The 22,300-nt window shown below is 37.3% G+C and overlaps 1 protein-coding gene across 4 annotated transcripts in view; it reads right to left on the reverse strand.

Annotated features, from left to right (window-relative positions):
* Positions 1–17,351: 17,351 nt before the first annotated feature.
* TRIP12 (thyroid hormone receptor interactor 12) overlaps positions 17,352–22,300 on the reverse strand; it is a 52,776-nt gene continuing 47,827 nt past the window's right edge. For all 4 annotated transcript variants that reach the window (XM_009889954.1, XM_009889980.1, XM_009889971.1 and 1 more), the window contains 4 exons: positions 19,760–19,873; positions 19,318–19,412; positions 19,002–19,105; positions 17,352–17,888 (listed from right to left, as the gene is read on the reverse strand). In XM_009889954.1, the coding sequence (XP_009888256.1) occupies positions 17,692–17,888; positions 19,002–19,105; positions 19,318–19,412; positions 19,760–19,873 (510 nt within the window). In that variant the 3' untranslated portion in view covers positions 17,352–17,691. The remainder of the gene's footprint in view (positions 17,889–19,001; positions 19,106–19,317; positions 19,413–19,759; positions 19,874–22,300) is intronic.

The following is a 22,300-nucleotide window of genomic DNA, read 5'->3' on the forward strand; positions in this document are numbered from 1 at the left end:
CGGGGCCGGCGTTATTCCGTCCCTAGAGCAAAGGCTGAGCTCCGGTCGGAGCTGCGCCCGCGCCCCATCACCCCGGGCGGCGGAACGGGCGCGGGGAGCGGGGCTGGGCACCGAGGACCCTGGTTTATAACGGGAGCGGCGCGTTAATGCACCTCCCGACGGGCATCGCTGTTCTGTCGGTGGCTCCAGTTCGCCTGAGGGGTGCGAATGCCGACGGAATGGCACTGCCCGGGGTTGGACAAACACCCTGAAGGGCAAACTCCGTGGTCAGGAGAATTCACCGTCTGCCTCTGATCCACTGTTTCACAAGTGTAATCTGCTGATAATTACTTTAAACTTCTATTAAGACCGAAGTATGGAAAGCATAAAAAGCCTGTCATTTCTCATATTGAAAAAAAAGCTGTATGTGTTCTCAACTGAGGTTATATCTACGGCTGCCTTTTAAAAAATCGACTTACGTTTTGCTAGTCTTTGGGGGATTTTTTTACTGCCTTTGATTAGAACTAAGATACATGGTTGTAAATTAGTTAATGGACAGCAGGAAGATCATCCACATTTTCTGACCTCCTAATCATTTGCTCCTGCAAAACTGAAGTATTTAATTCTAACGACTTTTCACATTCACAGTTACAGGAGGGCTGTTGGCAGCAGCGTGCTAACACTTTTTATAAACCTTTGCACTTCACATAGGGCTGAAACGTGGATCACGGACAGAAATAACTGGTGATGCTAATTGAACTGAAAACTCATCAGGGTTTCTAGCAACCTGAACACTCCTCGATCCCCGCACCCAGGCTGAAGCGACCCGTCACTGCTCCTCCACCACCACCTGCCCTGATCCCGCTTGTCCTTCTCCGCCCTGGCAGCTGCCCGTTCCGCGCCGCACCGGCTCCCTCTGCTGCCACTGCTCCGGCTGCCTCCCGAGCCTTGACTCCTTCCTTCAAGCTGATCTCATTTACTTCCTCCCATCCCAGACAACGGTGGGTTCTGATGTTTACTACAGTCAATAGGCACTATGGTAATACAAATAAAAAACAATCTTAGCTATATATATTTGAATTAAATTGTTTATTTTACAACAATCTTCTCCTTAAGGTTACTTTTTTCCTACCAATATTTGTTCATCAGAGCCCTTCCCACGTTGAGGCAAAAAACCCTGCTGTACTTACCAGACCAGTTCATCTTCTTTTCTTTACTGATCATTGTGAAATGCCCCATTTCAGTAAAATCCAGGAACTTGGAAGACATTCTTGCAATCTGAAATTGAAACACTACTTAATGTTCTTTGAGTATGTTTTTTCCAACCAGTTTTGCCACCCTATGAAACATATTCTTATTAATTTCCTAAGCTTGTTCATATGAACGTTGTGGAAAGCAATGCCAAAGGCCTTGCCCATGTCAAGCTATAATAACTGTTTGTTCTATTCTGCTCACAAGATATGTTGCCTTGTTCTACAAGAAAATAATTCAGTTTGACATGATTTGTTCTTGATAAGTCCACAGAGGCTGCTACTTGTCTCCTTGTTATCTTGCAAGTGCTCTGAAATAACTCGTATATATATCCCAGGCTGCTGTGTAAAGCAGCTGGGCTATAATTCTCTCTGTCCTTCTTCTCAATAAAAATTTTTGTCCTTTCTCGATCTCCTAGAACTTCACCCTTCCCCACAGGCTGTCAAAGATCATTGTTAATAACTAGCTGCAGCCAGTTCTCTAAACATCTTATAGAACAAATCAGCATCAGACAATCTGAAAAGATGTTCAACTCTCTAACATGACCTATCTTTCTTTTTGCTCAAACTCTTCTCATGGCTGATGCAAAGGTTGGTCGGCACAATAAGCAACAAACAGGACACTTGAATGGACTGTTTATGTAGCACCGCTGTTTTTTAATCGTTCTTGGTACCCCCTCAAAGAGTTCAGTAATTTTGGTCTATCTGAGGCTTTTTAGTGCTAAGACAATATAGATGAAATAGTATTTTCCAATGCTTAAGACTGACAGCTAGATCAGATAATGATAAGCATTGGAAAATACTATTTCAAGACTGACAGCTAGATCAGATAATGATTTTGTTGATGTAGTAGCATAGTATTTGCAGAAGAGAACAACTTTAAAAATAAGCTAGTCAATGAATGCAACCAACACAGCAGGACATAACACAGTGTTCTGAGTCAGATTGGACATAACTATATCACATGAGTTTCTTTAGCATTGTACAGAATATATAAGTGCATTATAATTGCCATTTTCATAAGGAAATATTTAACTGTACAACAGAAAAGACTATGCTTACCTAATTAGCTAGTGATTTTCCAAAATGCTGTATCTTTTTATGCATTTTAATGTTCCAATATGCATAGTTTAAATAATTTTATAGTCAGTTTTCCATAAACAAATTAATAATCTTATTATTCAATAAGGATTTGAGCTGTCTGCCTCATTTACATTGCTAGAATTTGAATTGTATTACCAGTCTAATAGCTTATTAGTGTGGCTTAGATAGCTACATTACAGCTTAACTATTTATTTTGATGGAGAAGTACTCATCCTCTCGTGGCTTGAAGAAGATTTCGCAGAGATTTTTTTTTTTAATCTGTTCTGATTAAATATTTAGTGAGGAACAAAAATCTCTGATTTCCTAAGAGGAAGTTATATGCTCTAAATGTCCCCCATAACAACAATGATCTTTTTTCTAAATATTGGTGAATTCTTTTAAAACCACCTACTATTAGTTACATTTTTCTTTACTAATATAGGAGCTAAAATTTAGACGAGACAGTTACCATGTTGAGCCTTTTCTGAACAGTGACTGGATTCTTTTCCATTTAATGTTTTGGGCCAGACTGCAATCATGTCTTTATGATACTGGTTTGCAGAGTGCAGAACTGCCATTTTCCTCATTTCTCCTTCAGCTTGTGCCTGCTTCAAAGTGTCTCAGGAGTTTCACTTCCAATCTACCAAAAGGACTGGGGTTTTAATTTCATTTGAGAAATTTCAGAAGGGTCCCACTCATGCAACTGGAGTCAGATTTCTGAAATTGCCCATTGTGTTGCCAATTCCGTATCCAACAGCTGCCAAAATTAAAGCTAAATCCTTTTGAAAATTGTTGCTGCAATCACTGAAACTGTTTCTTTAACATTGTGTTTCATAGGATTCTATAAGTATTTAGCTTTTTTCCAAACACATAGTTTCTATGCCAGCAAATTCTATTAATATAACTGTTTGAATGATCCACACCTCAATTTATCAAAATATTGAAGTACACGTTTAAACATGTAAGCAGCCCACAGAGTTCAGTAAGAATATTCACCTCGGAAGAGCAATACTCAGGTGTTTCACATGGAAACTTATTTCGGCTGATGTTCATGGGTTTGTGGGGCAGGTTTTGGCTACAGGAGAAGAGTTTAAGGATCTGAACAGAAACAACATTTTTTAAAAATATATCATTCACTGCTATAGGTGAATGAGAGAGAAATGTTGCTTTATTTTCATATGCACCTGAATAATTGCTATCTTTCTTTTAACTTGATGCAGACTGGCAAATGCCCTGCTCCCTGACAATGAGTATGGCTTTATCTGCTTTCCTCCCTGGCTCTTGCATTTATATTTGTTTTATTTTTCTGTGCTGTATTAAGCTGTTTGAAGTTGCATGTTTTCTTTTTGTTTACCAAGTTTGATACAGGAAACTGGTGATAAGCATGCTGATTTGTTTACTGCTGTCGACAGTGAAAGTATATGTTGCTATTTAATGTCTGCTGTTCAGAGGATCTGCAGTACAAGTAGAGGGGTCTTGATACAACTAGTATCAAGAGAAAGCTGCCAGCCCAGGTACAGAAGCATTCTTCATTGTGGGAATCATAAATTACATTTTAGACAAAATCCAAAAAGCAGAAGTTAAACTCTTGTCTTGGGGAGCATGAAAATACTGTGCTGTGGAAATCCATGATGCCAGTTTTATCAGTGGCAGACAGACAATTCAGGAGTGGCAGTATCTCCCACATCTTCACCTATTTGTTTGGCTTACAGGTTTTTTTATCATCCTGTGTATTTTCTACATATTTTAGAAAAATGAACTAAAATTAATCCATACCTCTACACAGTATAGATGTTTTATTAATAAAATTGCTGTCAGCTATTTAAGAAAGAACTTTCTTTAAAAGTTTCCAGAAAAAATGTCTCAATAGCTACTGTACCTTTCCCCAAAAAGCTGTACACATAATTTGAAAATAGACATTTTGCAGCAAAGATGTGCTTTTAATACTCTTATAATGTTTTTTATCACCATGCTGTGTGACACTACAGCAAATGTTATTGTACCTAATGAAATGAGAAATTAATCTTACAGAAAGACTGATCTGGACCCACTTTAAGCAAATAAAACTATGCTGGGTAAAATCTTGCATATTTATACCAAGTTTGAATCAACTTCTAAGGAGCTTGTTTGAAAAGTGTCTCAGAAAGTAACATCACAAAACAAATGTTGAAACTAACACAGCTATAGCTTAAGGTGTTTAAATCCTGTAATGTAGATACAATAAAATAATTAAGAAAGAACATACAGGTTTTACCATTTACAGTCTTCCGCTCTATTCTTAAGGCATGACTTAAGCTTTCAAACAATGACCTGATGTGACTACAATTTCAGTAGAGATAAAAATAATAATTTATAGTGTCTCATTCGTACAGACAGTAATTTGTAGTAAAAGAAACAGAGCAAGTGCCATGCATAGAATCTTAAATATTATGCTAGAATAATCTTAAATCTTTATCTTAGAATTTATATAGAGGTTTCATTAATTCAAATGATGTCCTTAATATGACAGCTATCAGAACAAGTATTTGACCATGAGAACTTGAAGGAAATATTGTATTTGAAGAGCAGCTATTTTTATATACAGTAAGTAAATGAGGTTTTATTCCTATGAATTTCAAGGTGCATATGGAAGAGGACATGATGTCTATATTCTGGTTGACTGGAAAACCTTACATATCAGAAACTCTACAGAGGAGAAGAGAAGGATAAATAAAATTTGAATAGACATCTTACCTGAAGGGGGAAAAAAAAAAAAAAAAGAGCAAGTCATAAGGTAATCTAGTGAAAAATTTTAAGGCTTAGTATTTCTCTTTGTTATTTTTCCTGAGCAGTAAAGAAAAAGGTGATGCTTTTGTATGGCTTGTCATCAGAAGATGGTGAGCACATGGGATTCTCAAGGCAGCAGCCAACAGTAAAAATATCCTAAATAGTGATCTGCTTTTGTTATTTTAATTTCCACACAAAATTTCACAGTAAATACAAAACTGAATTTATGTGATTTGGTTGGTTTTTTTACTTTATACCATTATTCTTTCAAGTTGTCTTTTTCAGATTTTAATTTCATTTCAAGGTTTTTAATTTATTATTGCTCAGTAACATCCCCCTCACTAGACTTAAAATTCAGAGATAAAACACCTTTTTTCTGTCTGTGTTCTCTTACATGTCATTTATAAGTAGTAGCTTATGGCTGAGTCCAAGCTTGTCATTTCAATTTTGTTCTCTTCATAGGCATTTCTTTCAAATAATACATGTATTTTAGTAAATGTGCATCCACAAAATACCTTGAATCCCTTTACAGATTGAATATACAGCCTCCCATTTAACTTAGTCCTCATCATGACTTGCTACCTCCTTACTGTCCACCACTGAGGTGGGGAAGTGATGTTATCCCCAGCTTACAGCTCAAGCTCTAGCCCAGATCCTGAACTATTTAGACACCTAACCAGCAAGTTGGATTCTTGCCTAACATCCTACAGGAAGCCAGTGGTAAGTAAAAAACTCATCCTATAGCTCTGAGCTACAGACTTACACAACGATAAAGCTTGCTATAGAAAACATCAGGCTCTAAATTTTGTAAAAATTGTCATATATGCACTATTTATGGGAGAACAATTAAGCCAGTATGACAAACACTTATACTGAAAAAGGGGCCACTGTGCAATGTATGTGTTGTTAACGTCAATTGAAAGTCAGGGAAAAGGAGACTCGACAGATGCAAAGTATCAGCGTCATTTGCAGAGGGAGTGGATGTGTACTCACATTCCATGTAGTTCATGGCCAGAGTTAATAACAGCCTATTACGTATTGTATCCACTGTTTCTTGAAACCTTTTGAAAACAAAATGGTAATATTTTAAGACAGTTCTGGGGCAATTTTCACTGGGCCTCCCACATAAAGAACCTCTCATTTACTTTATGTCAAGACTAGAAATATGCATAAATAACAGTATTCAGTCTTTATTTGAAGACCACAAATGAAGTCTCTAGGTATATTTTTCTCAAGAATTTCAATCATAATTTTAATCTGAATTAATCTAGTTTCATCACTCACCCATTGGATTTAGTTTTAGGTTTTTTCTCGCAGACTAAGAAGCTACATGCTATAAGAGTCATTTATGTAGCGTTTTCACTTCTGTAGGTGATGCTACACTAAGATCAAGCCATCTGTTAACGTGCTTTTAGATGAACTGAACATCTTTTGGTCACTGTATTTATTAAGACTAGTGTGCTATAACTTACATGGACATTTCATGGCAATAGAAGTTGAATACTCACCATTTCTCCTCGTGAAATCATTGCAAATACATTTTCTTCATGCAGTTATCACCTATTAACAATTATTGGTTTCTGAAACGGGCAATATGTTTAACTTCCTGTGGGCCTGTAAAAACTGCATAGGGAATAGGCCAAAAATTTCATTAGCTTTTTCTTATACTATAAAAATCTTCAGAAATAAATGCCAGACTGCGTAAATGTCACATGAACATAAGTTACAATAAACAAATAAATATAACACCTGATGTGAAATGTATTACTAATGCAAATATAAATAAAGATTCTTAATTGCTTTCAGTAATCGTAGCAGGATAGGTGCTGTCTTGTAGGGGTTCATTAGGTCAGCTACAGAATTAGGCAAACATGGTTGTATTACTTGAGCCCTGAATGTCTTTTGGGACTTGGGAACACAAAATATAGACATCCTTAATCTGTGCCTTAGTATTATAATCATTCAGTCTTTGAGATCAGACAGAAAGTGATTTAGGACATATCAACTCAACCCAAAAATCACAGGGAATGACTTGAATATGCCAACCTGTTTTTTGTCAGGCTGGCAGATTCTATATAACACACTAGTGGGTAGAACTACTCCCTCTCCCTCTGCTTTTAGTTCTGAGTGAATAAATTATATATTATGATTAAAATCATATTTTATGATTCTAAAAGTACTAAAAAAAAAAATCAAAATCTACAGTACTAAAAACCTTAAATAGCTTACTTTCATCTTCACAGCTACGCACCCGACATTCTTGTATTAATACAGCAGTAACAACTATTCACACTATCCTACTGTCTATTATAATAACAGAGCAACAGCAAATTGTTTATTTTTTCTTAATGTTTTCTTACTTAGCTCCACACATGGCTACAAAGTTCATGCTCCTACATGGTTTAACGAGTCAATAATTCAAAATAGGAAATGCAGAATCATTCATTTATATTCCACTATAAAGCTGAAGCTTTACCTCTTTCTTCTGTTTTTGATTTAAAATGTTTGTGTGTCTATTAACTACAAGGAAAGAAAGTGTGTTTACAGGATTCTCGGAGTAGAGAGGCACTTACTGAAGTCCCTAGCACATAGGTTTTTGTTCAAGTAATGAGAAATCTAAGTAATAAAAACTTGGCATGCTATCTCAAAGATAAACATCTAGTTATCTCAAAATCTAGTGCACACACTTTTGGTGTGTGCTACAGTGTTACAAATTACCTTTATCAGGCAGGCAGGCATTTTCGCATGAGGTGGCACCTCTGCAAATGAAGCTTTTGCTTTTGGGAGGATGCCTGGTTGGTTTTGCAGAAGACAGTGTCAAGGTGTTGACCACTGTAAAGCAAACTGTTCCTTTCCTTAGCAATTAAAGATTCGGAAGAAAAAAAACCATAATTATTAAAAAAAAGGAACAGAGTTACTGATATTTGCAAGTTTACTAAAGATTTTTAAATAAAGGTACATAAACTATTAACTTGAAAACTAAAGTGCTATCTTTGATTGCATGTAGAGCAAGGGATAAATCTCATGGTGTCTGGTTTTCCACTGTCACACAAATTTTTTCTACTCTCCGTAGTCAAAAAGGCAAGATATTAAGTACTTCTTATTACAAAAAAACCCCAAACATATGGCAGAAATAATCTGTGTCACCCATTTGATGGCATCAGCTACATGCACAGGTGCTGCAGCTCAGTCTCTCTGGCAAACACCACATTGTTTAGAAAACAGCAGTAGTGTGCATCCGTACTGCATACCGCCTAGCAGCAAATGGAAAATACCTAATCCTTGTTGTTCTGGAGAGGTAGTCATGCATTTAAACAAAGCTCCAAAAAATGAAAAATGAGGTAAGCTCTGTAGAAGAGTCTTAACTTGAATTTACCAGTACATTTCATAAAGTGCCTTGGCCAAGTAAGAAAACTACATTGCATGAGAGTAATTTTACTACAAAAACTGAATAAAAGGTGTGGATTTGCCTTTTGGAAGCCTGTTTTGCTGGTATTGTATAAGACAAAGCAAATATAATCTAGATTTCTTAACACCTTTTAAAACTATATGTACATAACATGAGTGTAAAGGACATTATTAGAGTATTACATATTATTCTGATCTTCACATTGACTCAGGTGTGAACAGATGCATTTTCATGATTAAGAATCAAATAGGTAGGCCTCCTAAAAGAAGCGACAGAGCCATTATATCTTTGATAAGAGTATTTATATTGACAACTGCCTAATTTCTAAAATTATTGTTATTAATTTTAATTTGATTGATATCTGAGGGAAATAAAGTTTAATAGTTAGATTTTTATTTTTTTTATTTTCTCAAAAAAGATTAAAAAGTAAATCCCTGTCAGCTGGTAATTTTTTGCTCCTATTTCCAGATTGGGTAACAGTTCTCAGATACTCTATTTGCAACCATGTTCCGTTTGATGCCACACATAGAAATGTACAGGCATTATAGAAAGCCAACACGGCACAATGTGACACAATGAGACAATATCAACCATCACAACAACCCGTACACATAGACAGCAATTGTCATTTATCATGATAATTTCTGGAGTAAACATTATGGCATAGAGGCTTTTGAAAGATTCATTTTAAGGTGTCTGAGGTAACCTGAGAATACGTACAGGTGCAAGATGAATAACAAGAGAGGGAACAAGGTTCTTGGGAGCATTGAAAGACAAGGACTTTGTATTTAATGCGGTGGAGAAAAGGGAGCTAAGAGATACACATGGACAGAAGAGATGGTTGACACAAGCAAAGCAATAGACTTAAGTGGTCTGTATATATGTTCTCTGAATGGGAATAAACAAATGAAAGTTGTCTTTACTAGTAAAAAAATGAAAACCTAAACAAAAATGCCAGTTATGTAACAGATATCTGTTGAAAGATGTATGTGGATAGGAGAGGACCTGTTAAGCAGAAGGCATCAGCACATTCAGATCTATTATGGATGCAAGAATCTATGTTTAAGGCCAGACTGACAGGAAGGATGGTTGTATTAAAAAAAAATATATATTAAGGAAAGAAAAGGTAAAGCTCTTGCAAGAATGACTAAAAGCCTTATTTTGAACTTTCAAATATTAAACATCTGAACATCAGTGGTGTTACATCAAGACTGGAATTTAGTCAGAAATAGTTGCTCCGGCACAGAAGGATAAAACCTGTACATCATTAATATGAAGGTGGCAGTTGAACATGTTTGTAAGATTAGTGAAAAATAAGTTGTGAAAGGAGAAAAACAGGAAACCAAGAATTGTAACACAACATATGTAGCAACAATAACAAGGATAACAGAAGATAAAAGTAACATATAGCTATATAAAGTTGGTACTTAGAGTCTCCCCCTATTTTATTCCTAACACCACTTCCATGTTCAAGTTGAAGGATTTGTGGTAAAGCTTCCCACTCTGCCTAGCTAATGCAACTTCTCTTGCACATTACTTACACTGTTACTTTTGAAAGAAGTAAATATAGTATCTAAGTGATCAATGCTGCCAGAGAAGACACTAGCCCAGACAGTAGCTATATGCAAGTGTCAGTTTTGTCAGGTCATGAAGCATGGACGTTCCTCCTATAATATGCTGTCTTTCTAGTTTTAACTCCCATCATTGTTTCTTCACCGTCATTCCGAAGACAAATATTTTTCTATGAAACTGCGTTAAAGATTGCTTGGTGAATCTATAAATACCTCTGACCAAATAATTGATACACCAAGTCAAATCCTACTTGATCTCAGCTAATTGGTAGCTCCTTGCTACACCTTTTTTTGTTTACACTGTTATGGACATGCACGACCTGTATCGACTCAAAATCAGGCATCCCACAGCTGTCAAAAACTATATCAAATGTTATTGACATCTGGAATTTACAATGGACTCAGGAAAACGTGCATCTGATCACAAATAGTATCTTATTCTCTGTTCCTTTGCCCACACATTTCATAGGATCAAGGCTAAATAAGTATGTAAACCGCACAGCGAGCTCTAGGCAGAAAATTTATTTTGCAGGTACATGCTACTAAAAATTAGCAAGAATGCAGTAAAGCAGAAGATCAATTATACAACATGCTCATAAACAACTTGAGTGCCACCATGGAGATACACAGCACTCCTTTGGTCACTCACCTATCAGTACTCATTTTTCAAATCTTGTATGTGGGATGGGAGTAGAACTTTTTCCTGTCTTTTGCATTTCACATTCTAGTTCTACCTAATCTTTCAAGTTTTAGGCAGTTTTCAGGATGTTATTTTTGGTTAATACTTGTGAGAACTGCACTTTCTAGAAAATCCTGTATGGGGAATTATGGCACCTCTCCATAACTGCTGTTAAATCATGTTAACTACTTATTCTGAAAGAATTTGGAGATGACCTGCTACCTGCTGGGACAGAGATAAACATAGGGACATAGCAGCTTCTGAACACAGGTAAATACCACTTCACTCAATATTAAAAACAGAAATAAGATACCAGAAAAAATTTTGAAAGTTAAAACCCTTTTAAGAAAAGTAGAAGTAATTAAGGCCTGTAATTTTCAGTCAGTTGAAGCAGAGTCCTCTGAAGTAGAGATTACTCAGAAGCTGCAGCTGCGAAGACCCTTGTCATTTCCATTCATTTTATTGGAAAATTTAAAAATACTTTCTCTCTGCATGTAAATTTCTCCTATTGAAGTCATTTAATTTGACAGGACTGATGTAACACAAAACAGTGCAAGATTATTTAAGATGCATATCTGACTTTTTTTTTTTTGATTCTCAGTCATTAGTAAATGCCTGCATGCAGTTTTGATTTTAAATTCTAAAGATAGCTAATTTTAGAATTGCGATATGTTGTAGTAAAACAAACAGATTTATTCAGTTGTGTCTTGAAAAACCCAGGGAGACTGCAAAAATCTCTCTTCTGGGGATATGAAGCCAAGGGGAATAATCCCTTTCTTGCTATGCTCCCATTAACGCAGCGTGGGATGCTGTTGCCTTCCTTTGCTGCTAGGGCACACTGCTGACCGGTGTTCAGCCCTTTTCAGTAGAGCTGCTCTCCAGCCAGTTTCTCCCTTTACCTCTCATTTCTGGTCTAACAGAAGCAGCTGATGATGCTAGCCATAAGTTGGAAATTACCAGTCTTAGAACTCAGTATTACTAAAGGTTGAGTAATTTTGCTGTTTGATAGCCATTTTAAAGTGACTTCCCTCCCCCCCCTTTTCAAATTGGATTTATACTTTTAGTGTCCCAGAATATGGTTTACTCCTTTGCATACAAAAGAAATAACAAAACTGTGGGAAACCTTTCCAAGTGATAAGTAAAATCAATACTTTCAGTAAATTAAGCGTGCCAACCTACCAAGTGAAGACACAAAAATTAAATACTGCCAATTTGTTTGAGAAGCATAGTGCAGAGAATAGAGCTGTGGAAAACACTGCCTTCAGAGAAGACATTATCAGGTAGGAAATTTTCATTGTTTAGCCAGCGTCTCGACAGTTTTGATACATAGAAGTAATCTGTGAAAAGAGGTTGGAAAAGGAGGCTGGGAAATCAAATGCTACCTCCTAGATTGGCTAACTATTTCTGGATCACTGCTTGCATCGCCTGCCTGCCAGAGACTTCTCCATGCAAGTCCTACGAACAGAAGAGCTGCAGTCAGACCAGGCCTGTATGTACCCTGGAAGACCTTGGATAGCAGCTAAAGGAAGAGTAAAGCCACATACATGATATTTACCCTAAATATTGTTTCCTGTCACTTGTAGCCCAGAGGCCTCCTAAAACAGACTAGATTTAACTAAATTCTCTTTTTACTCCTATGACCCATTTCAGTAATTCACTACAAAGCATCAGTTAAGTTGGCTGTCTTCCCTGAAAGTATAGGCTTTACGTTACCAAAGATCTATGAAATGTACTCTGATCCTATCTGAAACAATTGCATGAAATGCTCTCAATATTTAACCTCATCCACTATATGAAACAGCCACAAGAGGCCATGGGAAGAGAGGGGAACCAAAGAACGGAAGGACAGGTAAAGCAATGAAGCGGGAGTCCACCATGACTAGCTCCCAAGTTAAATGCCACAAAAAAAAAAATTGTTGCATAGTTATTTTCCACAAGTTCTGATGCTGATTTATTGTACTTTTCCACACAAGGGCAAAAGTCTAGAAATCCCCTATTTTCCCTTCCTGTAGGATCCCACCACCCAGGAAAGGTAAAAGCAGAGAACAGCCAGGAGTGCTCTACAGACAGCTCATGAAGTCTCATGATCTTTTCTCTCTCCTTTCCTCTCACAGTTGTGTGTTTGGGAAATAGCTGTTGAGATGGGCTAACTGCAGTATTTCTAAGTATCTCCATAGCATCAACATGCCTTGGTTTTCAGTGTTCAAGGGTGTATTGCCTTTAAGCTTACCTTTACAAAGAGAAACCTCCTCCTTCCCCCTCTTCCTGGTCTCTGCCAACTGGGAAGAATGGTTGCTGTCTGACAACGTTTTCCCTCAGGCTTCTCTACCTCTGTCTTTAATGAGGCCTTAGTGACAGCCACAGCCTAATATTAAGGGGGTGGCAGGACAGAGACAGACAGCACCAAAAAAAAAAAAAAACCAAACCCACCCAAACCAACCCATCCACAACACACGTGTTTTATCCCAACTTGCTGCTTACAGCTTGAACTGGGCAGTTTCCTTTTTAACTACAGCAAGATGTCAGAGGAGTTCAGAATAAGAATCCCCCCGTCACCCTTTTTGGGGGCATGGGGATGGAGAGGGGACAGGGGGGCATCATGCACCTTCATCTCTCCTATTACATCTTTTAGGATGGTGGTTTGGTCTTTTTGTTTTCTTTCTCCTCTTTGAACCAGATTTGCAGAAGTTGCTGCCAAATTAGAATTAGAGCTATCGGTAACTTTAATCTAGCGCCTCGAAAATATTGGATGCTTCCCCTCCATTTAGTTCTCCTGTTAATGGTTCAAGATTTCATGACTCTCCAGACGCACACAGCAAAGGAAGAGACCCAAGACCTGTTGCTCCTCCACCCCCAAGGAGCTTTATGTCAGACCAATACACACACATTTCACTGCCAGGAGACAAGGACATAGTAGTCCTCTAAAGGCATCTTCTCCCCGAGTCCACTGAAGCAGTTATCCCTTGAGCTATTCACAGTCACCGGCAGCAGAGTGATGAAATTTGTTTCCTATCCGCTGTATAGAAGTGTGCATTAACGTTCTGTTAAAATACGTGTGACTGTGCAGCTTCTGCTGTTGTGCTGAGGGCACTGGGGTGGGGTGGCTACTGCTACTCTTGGGACAACCAACTACACTCACCTGAGAAAAAGCTATTAAAAACACAATACACTGGGACAGATACAGCAAGTTGAGAGCACACAGCTGTGAAATTCCTGCAAGATCACAGAAAGATCACATGCTATAGAGGTTTTCCAGTTCAACTATCAAGAGACCAGGAAAGTAAAGCAAGGGGAAGAGACATGAAAAGCTCTGAGAAGGCCCAACTACTAGTGAGATTTCCCCACCCCTTCCAAACTTTTTATTGTAATCCACCTCAGCAAAATTTTTAATTTTTTCCCCATATTGCTTTAGCTATAGAAAAGCATTTTGACTTGGGGGAGGCACATCCACATTCAAAACAAGGCACTATCCCTGGTCAGGCAGATAGTTAGTAAGCCCTCTGCAGAGGTACAGGCTTCTCAGATGACAGAACTGGTTATTATTCATTCGAAGGCAGGTTGCTGAGAACAGGTGGAACAGGGCCCAGAAACTCCACAGATGACAGACGTATCCCCAGCAGTGGTCAGAAAAGAGGGCACAAATGATGTAGGTACTTGGAATTTCATCTAGTCCTAGGTGTCCCTGCCCATGGCAGGGAGGTTGGAACTCGATGATCTTTAAGGTCCTTTCCAACCTAAACCATTCTATGATTCTATGATTCATCAGTCCCTGCCCTTAAGCACCCACCTTCTCAGCAGAGGAGAGCTCAGGAAGGGAAAGGAGACAGGAGGAAAAAAAAAAACACCACAACAAACAAAGAAATCCCCAAAAACCACCACACATACAATTGTGGGGGAAGAAGGAAGAACCTAGGCAATGAAGTTACGTCAGCAGTCTGCATAGGAAAACTTCAATATCTGATCATTTGGCAATGGGCACAGGGATTTTACACGTACTTGGAGTTAATTCTTGTCCCTCTTCCTACAAAATAGGAAGAAGCACTACAACTTATTAATTCACATCAGATGTAATACTATTTAAATGTTTCCTACACAAAAGATTTCTACAAAAGCAAACAAAAAGAAATCACTGCACAAGTTCAGTAGCAGCTATCAGTGCTTGGATGGCACACTTTTCCATGAATGATTTTTTTGCTGCTCTTGTTAATTTAGGACATGGAACTCATCTAAAACAGTAACTGATGGCTGGTGTTCTCTAAAAGCAGTTAAACTTACCATGTTAAAAAAAGCCTCTATTTTCAAAAATAGGACTTCTTATTGTACCTTTTATTATACCTTACAAAGATATACAAAACAGTTCAGTACCAGGACGACTACATATTCTCCTGAGGGCTACATCATCCTCACACACCTATGATTGATTTTAGTAAGTCTTTCCTTTAATCCAAGTTCCTGAAAAAGGAGGAATCCCTAAGATCTTGCCCCACCCCCTCCACTTGTCCCCAGCTACTCATAGACACTACATTCCTGTTTGTAGCAAAGTAGTGCAGTCATGCAAACTGTGACTCTTCAGTTTATTCTTATAATTTACTATCTTTACCTTTTAAGGCAGACTGCTCTTCTAATACACTAAAAGCTGCCCTTGGTAGGAAAAAATGTGTCACCCAAAAGGGTTTCATTCCCTTTTCAGGACAATTATATCCTTGGTCTGGGCTGAAAGTGACAGCCAGTGCAACAAAAATCAATTGTCACCACAGGTACTTGGTTTTTTCCTTCCTTTTTAAACAGGCCACCAACAACTTATTTTCCCACTGAAACAGTTATACAATGGCTATATATCAAATTTGAAAACTTCTCAAAATTTCAAAGTCGATGAAAGCCAGATTCTAGAGGGAGACAACATGGGTAAAAAAAAATATCAATACACATGATATTTTAATACAAAATATTAACTTTTTTCTTTTTTGTTTTTACACAAGTCAGGTTTTTTTAAAATATAGAACCTTAAAAAAAGAACAAATTGCTATCCACATACTATAAACACTTTTTTGTGCTGTTTGATCAAGTTATCAGAACAATTTAAACACCAGTCCATAGTTTAAACACTGCCTTGAAGTTTTATGAAAACTATGCCGCACTGTGCACTACCATTATTATATGTACAGTGTGAAGCGCCTTCTTTCCGTTTTAATATGGTAGTAGAAACTGTTCAGTTATCCGGTTTTGTGCAAAGATTTCACATTCTACTCACGCTCTTGACAGATTTGCATTACATTTCAGTGGCACTGGTATGAGCAACCACATGGAATTCTGTGAATGTTCACTGGAAAAATGTCCATTACATGTACTGAAATACATATTCTGGAAGTACAAATTCTTCAGCTAGATAAAAGAAAAACTTGTTATTGTTAGTTGAGGGGAAATACTAGCCTGATTAGCCGGAATTTAACAATTTCTAAGCACTGAAATGAATTTTGATTTCTCAAAGTTGAATAAAAGTAACTATCACATTTTCATAGAGATGAACTATATAGCAGGTACATCTCAGGAATATTTGTAATCGCCCACTTTTTGAACCCACAGAAAGAAAAAATTGCCCTCTAAGTTGGAGGTCTTAAAAGGTCTTGTTTTAGTAGTAAATCATCCACAAGTTGCAGGCTGTTAGCCAAGTAGATTTTAGGATGATTTACTTGCATTACAGTAATTTACACAATTGAACTTTATGCATACAGTACAAAACTATGAACAAAAAGGTGAAGCAAACTTTTTTATTTATATTCAGGTAAAAACATTAACCTGATGAAGTAAATTATTGCAGATTTGAGAAATCAGCACATAAAACAGTTGGACAGAGCATTGCTTACAGGTGCTTTATCTGTGTCAAAAGACAAAGGCTGAACTGTTTGTTCCAAGCTAGCGCTGGGAGAAGGAGGCGGGTGGGAAGAAAAAAAAAAAAAAAAAAAAAAGACTACAAAAGTAACCAGGAACTTAGATCAAGAACAAGAAAACTGTTTACTCAAACAGGGAATGAAACAACTAATTTGTCTTTTAAAAAACTTTACATCAATTCGAAATGCTCTGGCCTTACCACAATACACACTGGCCAGCCCAAGCTGTTGGACTTCAACTACATGAAAAAAGAATTCTTCCCAGCCTCTAGTAAGAGGCTTTTGCTGCCTGAATCACTGTGTAAACAGCTCTAGAGCGTAGACTGGTAAAGGCTGTTGCCATTATATCCTACCACTACAGTAAAACTATGCTATAAGAAAGGTTCTACCTAGTTACAAAGGCTGAATTATATTGACAATATATATTTGATTTCAGTAAAATTTAAATTATCTTAATCAGAGAAAGAGGCATGGAGCAGTTAAATGCCCATGCTAACCAAAACATAACAATTGTTGAATGTTGCACACAAAAAGAACCAAGTGAATTGCACATCAGACAATACATGAGGATGGGTAAAATTAGAGGCAGGTGAGGGTACACAGAACTAGTCTACTAAACTAGATTCGTCAAATACATGGTGTATTTTAATTTCTGTACTTATGTACAAAAGTTGTCTTTGGAGGAAAAACTTCAGACTTAGCTAGATGGATACACACAGCCCAGTATTAAACTGCACAGCGACATTTATTGTTCCAGCCTGGAAAAACATCCCTTTTTAAATTTCACACAGCAAAGCAAGTTAAAAACTTCACTCATCAAATAAATGATAATTTAAACAAGAACTTGCTAAAGAAACCTTGTCACAACAACTTTTAGGGCCTGATCACTTTAAGTCCATAGGGGCCTTTAATGAATATCAACCAAGTGTCTTTGTTTATAATCTGCAAGCCGTTTTTCTACAACAAGAAGGCGTAACACGTTTCCTTGACTCAGGTGATATATTTAGAAAAGAATCATGAGTTTCTCTTTTGCTGTAACAGGCAGACATTGCATTTTTCATTGTGATCAGGAAAGATGGAATGACTGCTGCCCTTCTCTTGCAGCTATCAAGAGTTTTTCACGCATTATCTCAATAGTTGAATAGTCCGGCAATTTGAGATAGTTCACACAAGTCATTACTGAGGGCAAGAAATCATCCGGATTCTCTGTGGACTCAAATGTCTTGCGTACAATTGTCAATGGAGGATTCAAACTTCGAAAGCCTATTAATGAAAAAAGACATTCAGAATAAGGTTTCTCCATTCGAAAACCCACAGTTAACGCTATAGACATCTAACAGTGGCAGAAGCATGCATCTCATAACTGACTTAATCTCTGGTTTTAAAAGTTTAGAATATGGCTTTATAAGGCCAAGTTGCAAGCTAAAACACACTTAAAATCCTTTCTGTAGATTAGTTTTCCAAGATGAATTGAAAAAATAAGTTAGATGCATCTACTGTTAGTTCTGTGTTCTGTATGTGTAAAAAACCTATTCCAATCACAGTATTTTTAAGAGTTTGTGGGTTTCATACACATTTTCTAAGATTCTCAGAAATTACCTATGACTGTTGCACCTTATTTTTTCACTCCAGCTAAGGTTTTTATACTCCTAATCATCAACCCTGTCTGCACCATCTCTCCCCCAAAAGAGCTCAAAAATCTCTTTTTTTTTTTTTTAAAAAAAGAATCAACTCTTTCTTATAATGTCAATTCTTTAACTAGAAAAAAAAAAATCCCAAACCACATAAGTAATGGAACAGATGCATAAATTCTGTTTTTACTTGCAAAGCGTTCAGCTGAGAATACGGTAAAATGGGTATTCTATTATGGTCCCTAGCAAAGACAGCAAATTTCTCAAGTTTTTCTCACTGCCTCTCATCTAAATTCTGAAATTCAAAAGGGGGAGAAATGAAAAGTTCATCACTATGCTAGTACTGTCTCCTTTCTAGACAAAACAATTATTTTTTCCAGCTAGCAACGCATCATTTTCTTGTTGTTATAACTTCACGCACATCTAGCCAAACAATACAGTATTAAGGGGTTTCAGTTTTGTTTAAATTTTGAACTCTTTTTTGCCCTCCGGTAGATTATCTGGTAACATAAATAACACCTGGAGAGAGTCAACTGAATGAAGTGCCATGAGATTAATACAAAGTTTGAGAATTCTACCTGAAGTCACTACCCAGCCACTTCTGAGACTAGAAGCGTCAAACAAGTATGAACCTCTAAAATACACAGGTAAGTAAATTTTTCCTATTGTGAAATTATCCACTTGTTCTGAAATGTGTTAATAATACTGATTTTATATACAGCAATATGTAATAAACAAAACCTACCTCCTACAGGTAGTCTGGGGCTACCCGTCACAAACTGAAGAAACAGTCTCTGCTGCTCACTATCAAAGCTACTGAGAATTTCAAAGAGATACTTCACTGCTCGACTACGGAGGGGGGAAAAAAAGCAAGCTATTATTATTTTGTTTACAGTAAAATAATAGCATCAGATTCATATTCAGTGCAGTATGAATATTTTGGATAAATTTCATATAAATCTTTTAGCTTGAATATCAGCATATCAAGATTATCTAAATACATATTTTCCAGGACTTTGTTTGTTGTGTTTTTGTTTTAAACAAAACCAAAACCATATTACCTGTCATGTGTATAACCGTGATCTGGCCTGCAACATTCCATTAAAGTCTTTGCATCCCAAGTGTCCGTTTTGCTGCCACACAAGAGCTGCTCCAACTATAAAATTAAGAAGCAAGGAAGTAAGTTTTTCCCTTTAGTACTTGAGGTCAAACAAGTACTGTGTTCTGACTACTATTACAGCATTCTACTTTCTGGAATGGCTTGCTGCAAAAACAACCTCAGTCACACCAAGCAGTCCCCCCAAGTTTTTTTGAATGCCATAGCTTCTTTAACATATACATTTAAAATGACATTTAAAGGACACCAAGTTTTACTAATACGTATCAGAAATGTAATGTAATCAGACTGTCACAACTGCACTGCATCCAGTGCAGACTGGTTCAGACTGCCCATATGTATAGATGTAAGGTTATAAAAGCATCAGTAAAAACAGGTTTACCAACCTCCTCAGGATAGAAGTACTGAAGATGACTGAGGGGGAAGACTGATTCAAATCCATCTCTGAATGAGTCAAACTGTCTGGCAACACCTTCATTTAGTGCCCAGAATATAACCAACTGCAGGGAAGGAAAAAAAAAAAGTCATTTGAACAAAGGAAGCATGGAATGATCACTACTGGACAAAAGACTACAGCTGCAGAAAAACACACTACTGAAGCCAAGCTGTATGCTCGCTGTAGCTGTGGCAGAGTTTGAACTGAGTCACGGAGCTGCTCTACAGCATTGCCTCATTCTGCCTCAATTCATAACCTCGTACTGCTGCATGTGTGCAAGTGCAGTGCTGATGTAATGCAACAGACAGAATTTGTTGGGGTTTTCTTTATAACTTTCTCATGTGATCTGTCAATTGCAAATTAGCAAAAGTCATTCAGAGTTCAAACAACCCATTTGCCTTTACTTTTGATAAAAGAAAGTTAATACATTGAATACAGAACAGCTGGTTAAACTGATCCTATTTAAGAAAACATTTTGAAAGCAAATCTAAATATTTATATATTTTCAGAAGCCTAACCTAGATGTTCTCTCTGTACACTGATATCCCTTTAAAATTCAACAACTGAAACAGAAATCCTTAGGTCAGTACTATATTAGTTTCCCCCATTGAAACATGTGCCTGTTTTCTAATATATAGTTACAAAGTAACTGTAGACTTTTTGTTATACTACGTATCATAATATTATAATACATGGGAAAAAAAAAAAAGTAGTAACTTTGTTACTGGGATTTGGTAAGAATCGTAAGGCAATAAACAGTAAGACAGTAGTCTAGGCTTTTTGTGTGTGCTTTTTGTTTTGTATCTGCAGTTACTTTTCTCAGGATTAAATTCACCTTCCAAAGTGGACAGCACATACTGAAACAATAATCACTGGGGTGAGAGGGAAAGGGACATTACACAAACAAGACCAAGTTTCTTTTAAGTTTCCTGCAGCCAGTATTTCTCTACTAAATTAAAAAAATACATTATACATGGCAGACTGCACACCAAGTTCAGATTCTTCTGTCAGTTAGTGCTACTGACAATTACACTTGCCTTGGCTACCCCCAACTCTAGCAGGAAATGAAGGCTGGTTGTAAAAGATGTCAACACACAGCTACAAGTTTTTAAATGTGTTAAAAGCTCTGACCAGGAATGCTGAGAAAAGCTTTGAAAGACATCTAAGCATGCATCTGAATATGATTAAAAACCTCATTGATACTGCAGGACTCCTGAAGCAAGTATTTAACTCTGTCCCCGTAAGCGTTACTTGTTCCAGAAAGCTCTCAGATATGAAAGCCTATTAGGATGCCTCCCTACAAAAGAGTCAGGCACTGAATTTCAGATAAGATATATACCCGTATTGTCACACGTCAAGTTGTAATACTGAAGAGCGAGCTGGTAAGCACCAGCAGCGCACACAGGAGGCTGCTCTATTGCATTCTATAGCAGAATATTCTATGGCTATTCTAGCAGCAGAGTTGCCGACTTAAGAATTGTGATTACTTTTTATGTCCAGGAGCATGTGGCAAAACTAAGCTGCGCTGTATTCTTTCTTGTGGATTCAAAGAGGAGATTAAGTTGTTATGCAAAAGACTGCACTCCAGAAACTTTTTGTCCACAAGTTTAGAACAAGCAAGTTGACCTCTTTCTTTATTGCACAGGGGAGAAGAGGGGGAACGGGGGGAAGAGAGAATAAAGTGTTTCACTGTACTGTAGCTGAAATAGTGCTACTTTCTGATAAAGGTAGCTCCTGTGGGAACTGTCCCCGGGGCGGGGGGGGAGCTGGAAGGACAAGGACATGACTGCAGGAGAGGCACGAAGAGTAACAGTCGGATATTCTAGCATTATAAACTCCTTTCAATGGTAATCGACACAAAATTTTAATGAAAACGACATTTTCAAGAGCAGGGCAGCTGACCACAGGGAGCTGTACAGGCTAGCTGACAAATTAAATACACTGTTTCTAAATTGCAATTCATCATACTTGTGATACAGAGGACAATAATTTTCTCTCTGAAATCTCTTCCATTTCCTTGGCATCAAGTCTGTAATGCCAATCACTGGTATCTAAAGTCTTCTCTATAAGGCAGGAATATAAAGACAAGGATAGAAAAACTACACAGGTGTCCTTTAAAGAAAGTAGTCCCAAAAGCTGTTTAGAAAGAAGTGGAAAGAGAGCTTTCTGTAGTGATCTGCTTTCCCTTTACAATGCCAGAGGCCTGCGACAGGACAACTACAGGACATCCGAGACGTCTGCAAGCCTTTCTCAGCATATCAGATACCTAATATGTGTTACCTAGAAGAAAAATAAAACTGACTGCAAACTGTACAAAAGTCAGACTCAAAAGCAACTTTGCTCAGCTTTCCTCAGTAAATAGACTGCAAATGCTGTTTCTAACAAACTATGGTTGTTGGCATTGCCCATCTGTAAGTCTGCAAACAGCTTATATCAAATATGTTTAATTTTTTACGTGATTCTTGACTAGCAGAATTTGCTTTCAACAAAT

This window comes from Charadrius vociferus, unplaced genomic scaffold (genome assembly GCF_000708025.1).
Source record: "Charadrius vociferus isolate BGI_N301 unplaced genomic scaffold, ASM70802v2 scaffold650, whole genome shotgun sequence".
NCBI lineage: Eukaryota > Metazoa > Chordata > Aves > Charadriiformes > Charadriidae > Charadrius > Charadrius vociferus.